The sequence below is a fragment of the Thamnophis elegans genome, chromosome 3 (assembly GCF_009769535.1).
Source record: "Thamnophis elegans isolate rThaEle1 chromosome 3, rThaEle1.pri, whole genome shotgun sequence".
In the NCBI taxonomy this organism is placed as follows: domain Eukaryota; kingdom Metazoa; phylum Chordata; class Lepidosauria; order Squamata; family Colubridae; genus Thamnophis; species Thamnophis elegans.
This window is the reverse complement of record NC_045543.1, coordinates 148,085,598-148,102,456: the sequence shown is the minus strand read 5'-3', so window position 1 is coordinate 148,102,456 and position 16,859 is coordinate 148,085,598. Positions and strand designations below refer to the sequence as shown.

At 45.1% G+C, this 16,859-nt stretch overlaps 1 protein-coding gene across 1 annotated transcript in view; it reads left to right on the top strand.

The window, feature by feature from the left end:
* The window catches only part of KIAA1328 (KIAA1328 ortholog), a 188,671-nt gene that overhangs the window by 6,180 nt on the left and 165,632 nt on the right, over positions 1 to 16,859 (top strand). The window contains exons 2-5 of the mRNA XM_032212462.1: positions 300 to 335; positions 2,374 to 2,519; positions 13,743 to 13,837; positions 15,579 to 15,694. Coding sequence (XP_032068353.1) covers positions 300 to 335; positions 2,374 to 2,519; positions 13,743 to 13,837; positions 15,579 to 15,694 — 393 coding nt within the window. The remainder of the gene's footprint in view (positions 1 to 299; positions 336 to 2,373; positions 2,520 to 13,742; positions 13,838 to 15,578; positions 15,695 to 16,859) is intronic.

Here is a 16,859-nt window from a genome sequence, read left to right as displayed (position 1 = left end):
GATAGTGAAGAAGGGAGAGGATCGGATCTGGAAAGGACCTTTGGAGGTCTTCTAGTCCAGCCCGCTGCTCAAGCAGGAGAACCTGTACCATCTCAGACAAGTGACTGTCCAGTCTCTTCCTAAAAGCCTCCAGTGATGGGAGCTCCCACGGTTTCTGGTGGCAAGCCGTTCCTCTGGTTAATTGATTCATTGATTGATCTTCGGATGGAAGAAAGCTTTCCCTGACCTGCGTGTTAAATCTTCCGGTTCCAATAGAACAAACACCATCTTGGCTTTGCTTTCCTTGAACGATGTCTCAGTTTCCGATGAGGACCGGCAACCTGTGTATGTCCCAGGTACATTCCACAGATGACAGGGATCTGCTTGGCATCTGGTCCAAACCTAATTTGTGGGCACGCTGCAAGCGCTCGTTGAACGTAGACTGTCCTCGACTTACGACCACGAGGGGCATGCCCATAATGGTCGCAGGTGGTGACGGTAGTTAAGCAGGAGGTGCCTCGCCTAACAACCTTCCTTCTGTGATGTTGTTAAGCAAAGCATGGAATGGTGGTGGGGAGGCACCTATCGTAGGCCCAAGCCTGCCAGCCCCTCAACCTCTCAGGTCTTCCTGTACCCCTTGAGCACATCCTGTGCTCTGCTTCCCATCGCTTGGTACCCCATGGAGACCCCTCCTTCCTTGTCTCCACACCCCCATCTCCTCCCTCCTCAATATCTTCTCCTTTCCCCCTCCTTTCCCCCCATCTTCTTCCTGTCCTATTTCTATTTCTATTTATTAAATTTATAGGCCGCCCAATCCCGGAAGACTCTGGGCGGCTTACAGAAATGAAAATATTAAGAAAAGATTAAAAGCAAATAAAACACAGCAGAATTAAAAGAAACACAACATGCACCCAATCTAAGTGGGGCTGGACCTGTCCTTCCCAGGCCACCCCAGCCCCTGATACGTGGCTCACTTGGAAGGATGCTCCACTTTTGAAATTGGCGGAAGGAAATGTAGTAGCTAAACCCAGGGCTGGCACGTAACACTATGGTTTGATTAATTAAACAACTTGATTGATTAAATTGATTAAACAAATCCGAGGTGAGCAATTAAAAAAGAAAGTGTGAGCTTGGTCCACAAATTAATTGAGCTTGCCTTTGGGAGCAAATGTATTGAAGAGCGCCAGGTGTGATAGCTATCAAAAGCCAATAAATCCAAGGAGTAAATTTTACAGTGTTGCCTTTATGGCAATCCTGAAGATAGATGAAAAGCCTAAATGTGTGATGTTGTGTGTGTATGTGTGAGAGAGAGAGGGAGGGAGAGAGAGAGAGAGGGAAGAGGAAGAGAAGAGGGAGGAAAATAGAATAGAAAATATGAAATGGAATAGAATATGGCATGGCATGGAGTAATAGAAATAGGAATGGAATAGAATAGAATAGAATTAAAATAGAATAGAATAGAATTAAAATAGAATAGAATAGAAAACGTGGAATGGAATAGAATATGCCATGGCATGGAGTAATAGAAATAGGAATAGAATGGAATAGAATAGAATAGAAAATATGGAATGGAATGGAATAGAATATGCCATGGCATGGAGTAATAGAAATAGAAAAGAATTAAATTGAATATAGAGTAAAATAGAATATAGCAATAGCCATAGCAGTTAGACTTATATACCGCTTCATAGGGCTTTCAGCCCTCTCTAAGCGGTTTACAGAGTCAGCATATTGCCCCCAACAATCCGGGTCCTCATTTTACCCACCTTGGAAGGATGGAAGGCTGAATCAACCTTGAGCCAGTGAGATTTGAACAGCCGAACTGAAGTCAGCTGAAGTAGCCTGCAGTGCTGCATTTAACTACTGCGCCACCTTGGCTCTATGATATAGAATAGAATAGAATAGAAAACATGGAATGGAATAGAATATGCCATGGCATGGAGTAATAGAAATAGGAATAGAATGGAATAGAATAGAACAGAAAATATGGAATGGAATGGAATAGAATATGCCATGGCATGGAGTAATAGAAACAGGAATGGAATAGAATTAAATTGAATATAGAGTAAAATAGAATATAAAATAGAATAGAATATGGCATGTCATGGCATAATAGAAATGGAATGGAATAAGGAATGGGGAGGAGAGAATAGAATAGAATGCAGAATAGAGTGTAATGGAATAGAAAATGAATAGAATAGAAGGAGGAGGGGGAAGAAGAGGAGAGGAGATTTCTGGTGTACATTTGAATGTTTTTGCAGTTCCTTCTTTTCACTGGAAAACCTGAGAGAGAGGGAGGGGGAGGGAGAGAGAGAGAGAGAGAGAAGAGAGAGGGGGAAAGGCCTTGTAAGAACCAGTGGAGGATTCCCCTTGTCTTGTTCCTTCTGTCTGCAGGGGTTTCTGACGAGAGGAATTTGAGACCCAGGCGACTGCGGAAAGGGCAGAAGACGGGAGCCAAGGCCAAAGGAGCTGTGGTGGCTTCGAATCCCGCCCCAATGGAGGTCCTGAAAAGGATTGGAGAAGACGCTGGGCAGCAGCAGGTTGGTTTGGCTCCCCCTGTTAGAGCAAGCAGCCGCGGGACACCCTCGCTCACCTTCGCACATCTGGCACGCTGCTTGCGCCGCTGAACACTCAACATTAGTGGGAGAGGGGTGGCATATTTGAGGGACCACCTGTCCCATTAGGTCTGCCAGGGGAGGCACTCTCCATCTCCTGTCTCCTGTAACGGACTGCCATCTTGCTGGGGTGGGGGTGGGGGTAGGGGTGGGGTGGAGGGCAGAAAGAGGTGCCCGCCTTTGGAAGATCATTTCCCCAGAGATTAGATTGATCTTGATCAAGATTAGGGATTAGGGGTGACCTCCAATATCTTCAGAATTTTTTATTTTTATTTTTTGTTCTCTTACATAACCATTTTACGTTCACATAATAATAATTCTTCTTTACATTTGTCATTCTTAATACATTTATTATTTCATTTAATAGGTTGTAATATACAGTTTGGGTTGCTTTATTTACCATCCCTTCCTCCTGTTGTAACACCACCACCTTTTCCCTTTCTTTTCTACTTCCTTCCTTCCCTCCCTTCTCTACTTTCCTCCTTCCTCCTCTCCCCTCCTTTCCTTCTTCCCTTCCCTTTCTCCAACAACTACTCTTCCTCTTCCCCTATCTACCCTCTCTCCTTCTCTTCCTCTCCCTTCCATCCTCCTCCTCTACCTCTTTCTTCTTTCCCTCGTCTTCCCCTTCCTTCTTCCCTTACCTCTCCCCTACTCCTACTCTTCCTCTTCCCCTTCCTACCCTCTTCTTCCTCTCTTCTTCTCCCTTCCATCCTCCTCTTCTTGCCTCGTTCTTCTTTCCCCCATCTTTCTTTCATTCTCTCCTCCTCTCTCTCTCTCTTTTTCTGTTGTTATAGGTATCTCTTTCAAATCTCAGTTTATGTTTCCTTGGTATTTCGGCACACCTAAGTATAATTTGGTATCATTTCTTATTCCCTTACCTTCGCTAATCTATCCTAACTATGTTCCCCCCACCTTTATATCTCATTCTTGAATATATACTTGTATATTTAATATTTTCTTTTCTGTTTTCCCCTTCTCCCCACCCATTTCCATATAGTAGTGCATCGCCTGGGTTCTGTATCTTCTCCCTCCTTCCTTTTCTATTTTCCTTTCTCCAGCCAATCATAAAATCTTCCTCATGTCTTGAAGTACTCCGATTCTTCTTTATCCTTTATTTTGTGACTTCCAATATCTGATTGGCTGCCAGAGAGAGGAGGGGGTCGACCTATTCTCCAAAGCCCCTGAGGGTAAAACAAGAAGCAATGGGTGGAAACTAATCAAGGAGAGAAGCAACTTAGAACTCAGGAGAAATTTCCTGACAGTTAAAACAATTAATCAGTGGAACAGAAGTTGCCTCCAGAAGTTGTGAATGCTCCAACACTGGAAGTCTTTAAGAAGATGTTGGATAGCCATTTGTCTAAAGTGGTGAAGAATTTCCAGAAAGAAAGAGAGAGAGACAGAGAGATAGGGTGTCTAATGAAAAGAAGGACTAGGGGAGACAGGATAGCAGTCTTCCGATATCTCAGGGGTTGCCCCAAAGAAGAGGGAGTCAAGCTATTCTCCAAGGCACCTGAGGGCAGAACAAGAAGCAATGGGTGGAAACTAATCAAGGAGAGAAGCAACTTAGAACTCAGGAGAAATTTCCTGACAGTTAAAACAATTAATCAGTGGAACAAGAAGTTGCCTCCAGAAGTTGTGAATGCTCCAACACTGGAAGTCTTTAAGAAGATGTTGGATAGCCATTTGTCTAAAGTGGTGAAGAGTTTCCAGAAAGAAAGAGAGAGAGACAGAGATAGAGTGTCTAATGAAAAGAAGGACTAGGGGAGACAGGATAGCAGTCTTCCAATATCTCAGGGGTTGCCCCAAAGAAGAGGGAGTCAAGCTATTCTCCAAAGCACCTGAGGGTAGAACAAGAAGCAATGGGTGGAAACTAATCAAGGAGAGAAGCAACTTAGAACTAAGGAGAAACTTCCTGATTGTGGGAACAATTAACCAGTGGAACAGCTTGCCTCTAGAAGTTGTGAACGCTCCAGCACTGGAGGCTTTGAAGAAGAGGGTGGACAACTATTTGTCTGAAATAGTATAAGGCTGTGATGGGGAACCTATGGCGTGAGTGCCGGAAGAGCCGAGGTGGCGCAGTGGTTAGAGTGCAGTACTGCAGGCCACTTCAGCTGACTGTTATCTGCAGTTCGGCGGTTCAAATCTCACCGGCTCAGGGTTGACTCAGCCTTCCATCCGTCCGATGTGGGTGAAATGAGGACCCAGATTGTGGGGGCAATATGCTGACTCTGTAAACCGCTTAAAGAGGGCTGAAAGCCCTATGAAGAGGTATATAAGTCTAACTGCTATTGCTATTGCTAAGTGACACACAAGAGCCATCTCTTTGGGTGCATGTCGGACCGGGAAGCAGAGTTTCCGGTTTCTGGCACGTGCATACACACCGGCCAGCTGGTCTTCGCACGTGCATGCACGCCAGAAACCAGAAGACTTAAGTGGGCAGCACGCATGTGCACGCCGGAAACTAGAAGCTTAGCTTCCGGGCATGTGAGCTAAGGAGCTTCTCTTCCGGTTTCCGGCGCTCCCTCGAGTGCCAAACGCTTTGGTTTTGGTACTCGGTGCTGAAAAGGTTCGCCACCCTGACTGGCATGGGGTCTGCTGGCTTGAGCTGGGGTTGGACTAGAAGACCTCCAGGGTCCCTTCCATCTCTGCGAGAGGCTTTTTGCAAGGCCTTTCAGGTGTGATTTTTGTCACTGGGCATGGGATCCAGTAATACGAAAGAGCCCTTTTTGTTATTGATTGTGTCCTTTTCTTTCTAGAAAGACCCCTTTTTAAATCCTATTGATTATTTGTGTGCTGTTTCTTATAGTTATCTTATAGTTATCCTTTTATCAGGTTTTTAACTTTAGCCACGCTGCATCGTGGATTTGTGATGAATGTCTCTGTCAGTTGAAATATTAATACAGTAATAGTATACACAGATAAACAATAGTAAAAAAATCCCCAAAGGGGCTTTTTCAAGGGGCGACCGGACTTGCCTTGAAGATGTTTAGTGTCTCATCCAAGAATCTTCTTCAGCTCTGAAAACATCTTCAAAGAATAACCAGAAAGTCCAGTTGCCTCCTATAAAAGCCCCTTTGGGACAGCCATAACCTGGATGATGGAGAATCTCCATGGATACCGAAGCTCAGGAGAGCATCAGGAACCTTCCTGTGCTACAAATACTCTCCTCTGTCGGTATTTATATTATATATGTGTATATGTATGTATGTATGTATGTATGTATGCATGCATGTGTATGTATGTGTGTGTGTGTGTGTGTATGTATATATATATATATATATATATATATATATATATATATATATATATATATATATATATCAGCACCTCTTCATTGAGTAATTAGGAAAGAAGATCACGAGACTCCATAGGTAGAAATCAAGTGTACTTTTACTAATTATAAATGATTAGAAGCGTAGCAAAGCGAAGACTGACTATTTAGGCGCGAAAGCGATTGATATATAAAATAACCCATTCCCCACCCCTTGGCATCCCCGTTACAGTCCAATCATAATTCTCCTAAGTGTCAGGTGCGAGATAACTTCGAAAGGCATCACCAAGATGGAATGTCGGTGCCGTTAGCCTTGGCGGGAAACCTCCTCCGCATGCGTAGTCCGACAGGCAGCAAAACTCCAGAATCTTCTTCCAGCACAATTAGTAACCCCTCCCAAATACCATGCCCTCCCTCCCCGTTTCATGGCAGCCGAAGCAGCAGCAAAACAGAGGCTGACAAATATACATACATACATACATACATACATACATACATACATACATACATCGATTTATATCTCCCAAATGTGACTCCTGGCTGGTGCTTAGAACTTCCGAAAGCCTCCCAAAACAATCCGAAACAGTGCCAAGAATAACTGCAACACAATATTTAACCAACCGGCTCTCTGGGACAGCCTGAGCCCATTCATGCAAATTTACTGTATTTTTCAGACTATAAGATGCACCTTTCGCCCCCCAAAAGGAGGGTGAAAATCTGGGTGCGTCTTATACACTGAATACAGCATTTTTAGCCTCCCAAAACCCCGCCCCCTTCACAAAAATGGACCCGCAGAGGGCTTGGGAAGGCCTGTAAAGAGCTCCTGGGGGCTGGGAAGGGCAAAAACGAGTGAAAAATGGGCCGGGTTTTGCTTGTTTTTGCACCCAGAAGCAGTTGAGTTGAGTTGATTATATTTCTATGCCGCCCTATTCCCCGGAGGGACTCAACACAAACAAAACAATACCACAATTTAAAACACTTCAACAACTATACCATTCGAGGGGGGACAAAAACTCATTAGCCCCAGGCCTGTCGGAACAGCCAGGTTTTAAGGGCTTTGCGGAAGGCTTGGAGGGTGGTGAGGGTCTGAATCTCCACAGGGAGCTCGTTCCAGAGGGCCGGAGCAGCCACAGAGAAGGCCCTCCTCCGGGTGGTCGCCAGTCGGCATTGGCCGGCGGATGGAATTTGGAGGAGGCCTAATCTGTGGGATCTAATCTGTCTGTTGGAGGTAATTGGCAGTAGGCGGTCTCACTCTACAAGCCTCCCAAAGCCTATGCATGCCACTATTTTGCAAAATTGGCCCGTTTTTTTCTCGTTTTTGTCCCCCCCCCCCCGCCCCCAGGAGCACTTTGCAGGCCTCTCAAACACTCTGCATGCCCCGTTTTTCACACAAAAAAATGAGGCCTGCAGAGGGTTTGGGAGGCCTGCAGAATGCAAAACCTTTTTTTTTTTAAATTTACCTCTTCAAAATCATGGTGCATCTTATACTCTGGTGCATCTTATAGTCTGAAAAACACTGTAAATTGTGCTGAGAAAAAGAACCTCAACAGGCTCAACAACCTCTAGACCTCATGCTCCAGGGAGCATCCAAGCCTCAGGGATTTACAAAAGGCCCAGAGTCTTGGGGCCAAGTGAATCTCAGCAGCTGTGGTGCTTATCTTGTCCTGCAGACCATGTTTTGCTGTGCTCAGGTGTGCCGAGGGGTTGCGTTAGTGTCTCTACCCAACACTTCCCGAGTTCTTTTTGTTTTTAAAAATACTTTTATTCATAAACATTTTCAATACAGTGTATTGTCAGGGTATACCATTTACAAAAAAATAAGAACCACCAGAGAAAAGACAGTAATAAATACTAACACATGTACTAATAACAATAGTAATAATATAACTAAGTAATTTTAACTGACAATCTTGGCAGTGGCTCAGTGGTTAGGGTGCAGTACTGCAGGCCACTTCAGCTGACTGTTATCTGCAGTTCAGTGGTTCTAATCTCACCGGCTCAAGGTTGACTCAGCCTTCCATCCTTCCAAGGTGGGTGAAATGAGGACCCAGACTGTGGGGGCAATATGCTGACTCTGTAAACCGCTTAGAGAGGGCTGAAAGCCCTATGAAGCGTATATAAGTCTAACTGCTATTGCTATTGCTATTTATATTAGCTTCTTTACATTTTTGTTAATTATATTGACATGATTGTAGTTGTAATCTATCTTTATTTTTAATACATACGTTCATAGTCTTTCTTCCTCTAATTCATACCTTTTATCTCTAACCACTCATAAAATCTATTCCATATCAAGTAAATATCCTGTGTCCTCTTTATCTTTTATTTCTAAAGTGAGTCTGTCCATTTCAGCGCAATCTAAAATTTTTCGAATTACAGCCTCATCTGGCGGGGTGTTCTCATTTTTCCAGTATTTGGCAAATATAATCCTTGCTGCTGTCAGTATACGCAAAACCAAATATGTGGTCCCTTTATCATAACCCTCCCAACAGATATACTTCTGGTTTCAGATCTATATTCTGTTTAATTATCTTTTCCAACCAGCTACCTATTTTCTCCCAATATTTTCTTGCTTTGCTACAAGTCCACCACATATGCTAGTAAGTACTTGGGGTCTGATTGCATTTCCAGCATTTGGCAGATAAATTACTACCGTATTTTTCAGAGTATGAGACTCTCCGAAGTATAAGACGCACCTAGCTTTTGGGGAGGAAAACAAGGGGGGGAAATCTGTCTCTGCCTCCCAGCAATTTGCCTCCTTGCAACAAACAGCAAACAGCACAGACAATATACACTGTTTGTAGTGTTACATTTCAATCTATACTTGTACAGATGCTGTTAAAATTGATGTGGGTTTCTGGAAGTATAGTTTGTCTCTGCTATTTAAAAGAAGATGCAATAGCACCGGGCCTCTTCAGATCAAGGATTTATTTTAAGAAGCTTCTTCATTTTGTTAAGCTGTCCAGAACAATAATAAAGCAGTCTTAAAAAAAAATAAGTCTAATAATTTGAACATTCTATAGGCGTTTATAGTTATTGGCTTAACCTCCTTGCAGCAAACAGCCTGATTAGCACAAGGGGAAAAAAATCTGCCTCTGCCTCCCAGCAATTTGCCTCCTTGCACCAAACAGCAAGTTTCACTTTCACTTTCAGCCTGGGCCTCCCGATCATCAGCTGTTTCAGGCTGCAGGGATTTCCTTAGCCTATTGCATCCTCCCCAAGCCCCATTTTCCCTCTTTGCTGCAAGGAGGTAAATTGATGGGAGGCAGAGGCCAAAGGCTGGGGGCCGGTGGGTGGGAGGGTGGCACATTCAGTGTATAAGACGCACCCAAATTTTCACCCTCTTTTAGGGGGTGGGGAAAGGTGCGTCTTATACTCTGAAAAATAAGGTAAATTACTAAATTACTTCCTGAGTTCTGAATCAGTTTCAAAAAGCATCTGCTTGGCTTCAGTGCCTCTGAAACTCACCAACAAAGAGACCCTGACGTGGCCATTCACCTGGGGCAATTGTGCGTCGAAATTCTCCGACTCACAAGTGCAAAGGGAGATGCAGACGTCTTTTGTATCACAGGAGCACCGTGGTGCGGCATGCGCAGGTACCAAAGAATGATCCACAGGGATTTGTCTTTTGGGGAACCCCCCCCCCCCCCAAGCTTTAGGGAATTTTAGCAGATAAAACTCAGAACTCTTAACTGGAAGCAGTTCGAGTGAAAAGGCTGTTGTAAATTAAAAAGGAATTTTGGAGAGTCTTGGTGGACCATCCCTTAAACATGAGCCAGCCGTGTGAAGCCGCCGCCAAAAAAGTTAATACGATCCTTGGTTGTATAAACAGTGGCATAGAATCAAGATCACGGGAAGTATTAGTAAGGCTAATTTACTAATTAGTAAGTATTAGTAAACCTTAGTAAGGCTTTTAAAACCTTGAATGCTGCATCCAGTTTTGGTCACCGTACTACAAAAATGACCTTGAGACTTTGGAAAAGGTGCAGAGAAGAGCAGCTAAGACGATTAAAGGCCTGGAGACTAAAACATATGAAGAACGGTTGCAGGATTTGGGTTTGGTTAGTCCAGAACTGAGATGGTGAACCTATGGCACAGGTGGCACGCGGAGCCAAATTTGCTGGCACGGCAGCCCCAAGCTTTCCTGAAGCCTGGGGAGGGCGAAAAACGGGACAGCCGGAATTTCAGAAACCCATCTGTTTCTGCCTTCCAGAGGGCCTCTGGGGTGGACCAGGGGAGGCCCTTTTCACTCTGGAGCCTGGGGAGGGCAACCCCCCCCATGTGAGGGTCACACGCATACATGGGGGGGGGCTCATTCCATTGTTGGTTTGGGCACGCATGATAGCACGCGCATGGACAATTTTTGCATGCTTTTAGAAAAAGTTTAGCCATCAATGGTCTAGAGAAAAGAAGAACTAGGGGGAACATGATAGCGGTCTCCCAGTATTTGAGGGGCTGCCCCAAAGAAGAAGAGGGGGGGGGGTAAACCTTTTCTTCAAGGCACCAGAAGGCAGAAGAAGAAGCAATGGATGGAAACTAATCAAGAAGAAATCTGGAATTAAGAAGAAGCTTCCTAAGAGTGAGGACAATTAACCAGTGGAACAGAAGTTGCCTCCAGACGTTGTGGGGGCTTCCATCCCTGGAGGTTTTTAAGAAGAGACTGCACAGCCCCTTGTCTGAAATACTATTAACATCTCCTGCTTCATTAGGAGGCTGGACTAGAAGACCTCCAAGGTCCCTTCCAGCTCTACTCTGATTCTGACTTGAATGAGACTCTCTGCCGCTCGAGGGCAGCCCGAAACTTCACTCCGTGCAAGTTGATTGCTATTATCTATCCCAAAGTCGGCTTGAAACACTAATTTCAAAATTACCTTTCGAAGTCTTTGAAAGAAAGAGCAGAAGCGAGAAAAAAATGCAGTTTCTTGGTGTGGCCGAACCACATCTCCCAGCCATGGTGTTCAGGGAAAAGTAGGAACCTCCTCCTCGTTGTGGGATCCATTCTTAATTGGGCCACAAATTGACAAGGTCGCAGAGAAGAAGGATGTGCCTTGTTAGCAGCATCTAAATCTTTGAGACAGCTGGACTTCGGCTCCCAGAACTCCCCAGCCTGGTGTATCCTTCCAATTGAAATTCACCGTGAAAATTACGGAGGTTGACCACCAGAAAGCGCTGGCAATCCACTTAACAACTGGGGGAAAAGGCCGTAAAATGAGGCGTGACTCTTTTAACAACTTACCTTGCTTAGCCAGTGGAAATTTTGGGCTCAGTTATGGTCGTAAATCGAGGACTACCTGTTTCCCGAACTGTTAAAAGTCTTTGTTAATTTCTGGGTGTGCAGAAATTTTCTGGACAACCAAGTGCCCTCTGGTGGTGCAAGAGTGCAAATACACCTCTTGGTTAAAAAAATAAATAAATACTATACGGGTACTATCACATCATTGGTACTTTGAATTTTTGATGCTCTACCAATTTGCTCCATGAAGCCCAGAGACTCACTCTGGTAGCCAATTGGACATTGCAGGAGGAGCGTGTTTTGGAATTTGCAGCTAGGGTTACGGGATAAAACCTGAGTTGCCAATTGCACGGTTTTTACCATGCAATTTACTGTTCGGGAGTCACTTTGAGTATTTAGAGATAACAGAACAATACAGAATAACAGAATTGGATGGGACCTTGGAGGTCTTCTAGTCCAGCCCCCGGCTCAAGCAGGAAACCGTGTATACCATTTCAGATAAATGGTCGTCTATAATCTCTTTAAAAACCTCCAGTGATGGAGCACCCACAACTTCTGAAGGCGAGCCGTTGCACTGATTAATCATTGCACTGTCAGGAAATTCCTTCTTAGTTCTATCAGTAGGTTTTTTTTTTATAAAATAATTTTTAATTTTTAATTTTCAAAACAAACATGACACATAAAATCTTTCTTTCCATACTGTAGAAAGTGTTTCAGTTGGTTACAAAAGGCTTTCGTGCATCTCTTCCACCGTCATCAAGTACAGTTCATATTAACTCAAGTATTTTAACTCTAATGTTCATGTATGTTACCATCATCATACCTCCAGTTTTATTTGACTATCATTGTTTAGACGTCCTTCATCATAAAATATACCAAAATTTAATACATAACCACATATTGGTATTTCATTTCCTATTTCTAAGATCCTCCAATAGTACTGAGTCCTTATGTCCTCTTCTAGCTAAACATCCATAATATTTAGTAACAACAATTTCCAATCCTCCTTTTCAAAGCACTGTTTACAATTTACATCCAGTTTCCTTAGGTTGTATCCATACCTATATATAAATTATTTATCATCATCCCTTCTTTATTTGACTATATCCTATATTATAACATTTTCCCCCTAATAGTCAAAACCTGACTCTACCTAATTTAGTTTTTTTTTTATTGACCTTTATATATAATCCAAAAAGTTTTCTGATCTTCCCTTCATGGGTATCATTCAATATTCATATCCAATTATTGCTTATCATAACACTACACATTGTTTACATTATTATCATTATCAGTTTTTTTTATTTAACTATGCCTATTGTTAGTAGGTTTTGAGTCGTTCATTTTTATTTTTAGTTTACATTTCCAAAATGTACTTTTGCAAGTTTGCAAGTTTAATAACATTTATATGCCGCCCAATCCCGTAGGACTCCGGGCGGCTTACACTACAGAAATAAATCAAAAAATAAAATACAGGGAAAGAAAAGGTAGATTTAAAAACAGCATACCATGCACTCCGTTCTAAATGGGCCTGGACCGTATTTTGGGGTCAACAGCCCCAGGCCTGCCGGAACAGCCAAGTTTTAATGGCTTTCCGGAGGGCCAGGAGAGTGGGAAGGGTCCGGATCTCTGCGGGTAGATTGTTCCACAGGGCCGGAGCAGCTACAGAGAAAGACCTCCCCTGAGTAGTCGCCAACCGGCATTGCCCGGTCGACGGTACCCGAAGGAGGCCCAGCCTGTGAGATCTAATGGGTCGTTGGGAAGTATGTGGCAGGAGGCGGTCCCGCAGGTATCCAGGTCCCAAGTCATGTAGGACTTTAAAGGTAACGACCAGCACCTTGAAGCCCGTTCGGAGACCGATGGGAAGCCAGTGCAGCTCGCGGAGGATAGGTGTAACATGGGTGTACCTAGGTACACCCGATATCGCTCGCGCAACCGCATTCTGGACCAATTGTAGTCTCCGAACACTCTTCAGGGGCAGCCCCATGTAGAGCGCATTACAGTAATCAAGCCTAGAGGTGACGAGAGCATGAGTGACCATTTGAAGTGCCTCCTGGTCCAGGTAGGGCCGCAATTGGTGCACCAGGCGAACCTGGGCAAAAGCCCCCCCTGGTCACAGCCGATAGATGGTATTCTAATGTCAGCTGAGAATCCAGGAGGACACCCAAGTTGCGGACCCTCTCTGAGGGTTGCCATTTTTGGGGGGTGGTGATTTGCATTTGAAAAAAGTAATACTTCAGATCTTATGAAGTTTTACCTAGCAATTTTTGCTTCTGGCAAAAAAAATTGCATCAGCTGCAGATGATAAATTCCCCAAGGTTAAAAATAGGACTGTGCCCCCTGTCTAAACCCCCATTTCTGAGGTCCGTGCAGTATTGCAATCCTTCTCTTTTTCCTCCTTCCATCCCTGGGTGAAGCTTGTTTATGGAAGCATAAGCCAACAATGACTCTTCCAGCGCAACATTTGGGAAATTATTCCCCCCTAGCTGTTTGTAAAAATGTGTCTTTTCTTCCTTGGTCCATTCAAGTTGTGGCTGAATTTTCAGTCGAATCTGTTCATGCTTAAAATACATTTAGGGTAAATTCAAGGAAGGTTTCTATGTTAACGAAGTTCCTTTTGTAAATGTGGGTTTTAATTTTTTAGGGGCCCGACAAAGGAGAAACGAAGAGTGCTTCTTTAAAGGATTTATGCCCCGAAGACAAGAGGCGCATCGCAAACTTAATTAAGGAGCTTGCAAGGTGAGGAGGATAAACTGGGTTTGATCATGGGGAAGGCAGAGAATTTCCTTCCCAGTTAGGGCTTTGTGAATTGGAGGGATTTGTCTTTATTCAAAGTATTCTACAACATTTTGAAGGATGCCAGTGTTCTGACCGAGGCTTCCCGAGAGCATGAAGCAAACTCCTGGTCCCGACAAAAAAACCTCTTTTATTAAGTTACTGTGAATTCCTCTCATTCACATCCAGCAAAGTCTTTCGAGGGAGGATTTACAGTCACAGACCTTATCTGGCTCGGAGAGCGGCCAGGCTGATATCTGCGGAACTTGGCAAGGAGTCTTGGAGAGTCACGAACCAATGAAGCAAACTAATTATCTCCTGCAAACTCCACTCCCCCTTTGCTCCTCTTTTATTCCCTATGGGAGGGGTCATTCACCGTCCACCTGTGGCCTTACTCTCAAGTTGACCCCTGTTCTTTAGCTGTTCCCTTTGTCTAGCAACTCTGTGCATGCGCACACTGGGAACTGGCTCCAGCTGTTCCTCTGCCTCACTGATGTCTGACTCCGAAGGCAGCTGATAACTGGCATGCGGCCCTGGCCCCCTCTCTGCCTCCGACACAGAGCCCTCATCAGAGCCTTCCCCAGACTCCAGGACTGGCCCAGGTTCCTCCCCAACCTCCTCACTGCCCGAATCTGCTGCCAGCTCCACTTGCCGCTGGCGGGCCCCAACACACAGAGAACTGACGAAAGGTTTCCCCTGCTGTAAATTTATTTATTTGTTTATTTTATTTCTAATCCACATTTATTTACAAACAACTGAAGGTGGCGAACATACCTAACATTTTATTTTCCTCCCAACAACAACCCGGGGGGGGGGAGTTGTGCAGAGAGAAAATGACTGGGGCAAGGGCACCCAGCCAGCTTTCATTCATAAGATGGGACTAGAACTCTCAGTCTCCCGGTGCTTAGCCCCAAGTCACCCAGCCGGACCCTAAATTCAATCCTGAGCTACAGTTATTATATATTCTACCCATCTATTTATTTATTAAGCAAATTTTACAGGACCACCCAACTCACACACAGGTTCCTTAGGGCGGTTTACCACATTAAGAATCCACAATATAAAAACCACACAACCACACAAACACAATCCATGAGGGCAGCAGCACAACCAAATCAACTACTTGATCGCCCCCCCCTTGAGCAGCAGGAATCGTGAGTGGTGGGAGTCGAGGCAGAGGGGGCTTCAGGCTACTCCTCACCGAAATCCATCATCTTCTATTGGTGGCAGGTATTGGTCTGACAGTCTGTGTGTGTGTGTGTGTGTGTGTCAGGGTTCCAAATAGCATCCAAAAGTAAATCAGAGTCCAAGGCAAAGGATTCCTCAAAGTTCCAATTGATGAAGAGAGCCATGTTGGCCCATCTGGGAAAACCTGAATCTGAAAGCTTCCCGGTTTTCCCCACCCAGTTGAAAGTTCAAGATCTTGCCCCACACACCCACAAGTCCATCCCATGGTCCCATCTCCCTCTGCCATGCTGGCAGCTTCCACCCATCCAGTTCCGGTCAGGTGCAAAGACAAAGGATAATGACCTTGGCTTTCTGGAAAGAATGTTGTTATGGCTACGTATCACCCAACTCCGTATAATCCCCCTCTCCCATTTTCCCACCATAGAAAATGAATAGTAGAAAGTGTGGCGGGCCCGAAACCCAAAAATGAACGGATGGCTTGCAGGTCTGACGGTGTGTGTTGTGTTGATCTTTTCAGAGTGAGCGAGGAAAAAGAGGTGACGGAGGAGCGCCTGAAAGCTGAGCAGGAGGCGTTTGAGAAGAAGATCAGGCAGATGGAGGACCAGAATGTCCTCATCGTGAGAGAGAGGGAAGATATCCTTTTTTTTTGTAAAAAAAGAAAGAAATTGGCTTCAAATGGGGAGCGGGTGGAAGTGGGGAGTTGATTGCATGGAATAAAAAAGCCAACCAGGGAGAAATAATGGCCCTAATTTGTAGCTGGGTACCTATCGCTGCCTGCTGGCGTTCAGAAGCAGTCCGGGGGGGGGGGGGGGGGCTACCAGCAGGGGCTGTTGGCTCCCTTCGAGTTGGAAATGCTCTCCCCCCCCCCCCTCAGCTGTTCCCTGGGATGTTGCTTTGCTGTGCCAAAAGAGGCTCATCCTTGCAAGGAAGAGAGCGAAAATCTGAGCATATCCGCCCTGCTTCCTCTTGGCTGTCCTGCTTCATTGCCCTCCTTTGGCTTCACTTTAGGGGAGATGCTCCCCTAGGTTATTCTGCAGCCCACTTTCGGGAGTTGAGGAGGGCTGGGATCTGGTGAGATAGGGCAGATTTTAGAGGTGATCAAGTGTGACTCTGAAGCCCCTTCCTTCCTCCCTCCCTCCCTCCCTCCCTCCCTCCCTCCCTCCCTCCCTTTTTCTTCTTTTCTCCTTTCCATCCCTCCATCTCTCCCTTTCTCCTTCCTTCTTTCCTCTCTCCCTTCCTTCCTCTCTCTCTCTCTCTCTCCCTTCCTTTCATTCTCCTCCCTCCCTCCCCTATTCTTCCACTCTCCTTCCCTCCTTTCATCTCTCCCTTCCTCCTTCCTTACTCCCCTCCCCTCCCTCTTTCTCTCCTTCCTTCCTGCCTTCCTCCCTCCCTCTCCTCCTTTCCCCCCGCCATCTCTCCCTTTCTCCTTCCTTCCTTCCTCCCTCCCTTCCTTCCTCCCTCCCTCCCCCCTCCCCTTTTCTTCCACTCTCCTTCCCTCCCCCCATCTCTCCCTTTCTCCTTCCTTTCTCCTTCCCTCCCTCCTTCCTTGCTCCTCTCCCTTTCCTCTTTCTCTCCTTCCTTCCTTCTCCTAATGGCAAATTAGAACCACCAAGTGCATGGTTCTCTGGCGCAGCTGAACACATGGGGTTGAGAGTGAGGGGCTTTTATACTTACTCTTGGGGCTTTGAACTTGAGCTTCCTGTTCCTGTGCAAGAACATGTATTCTGTTGGCTGTAATCAGATTCCCATATGGGGCCATGTGGGGTCATGTTTGCCTGAGATAAGTTTGGTTGAAGTT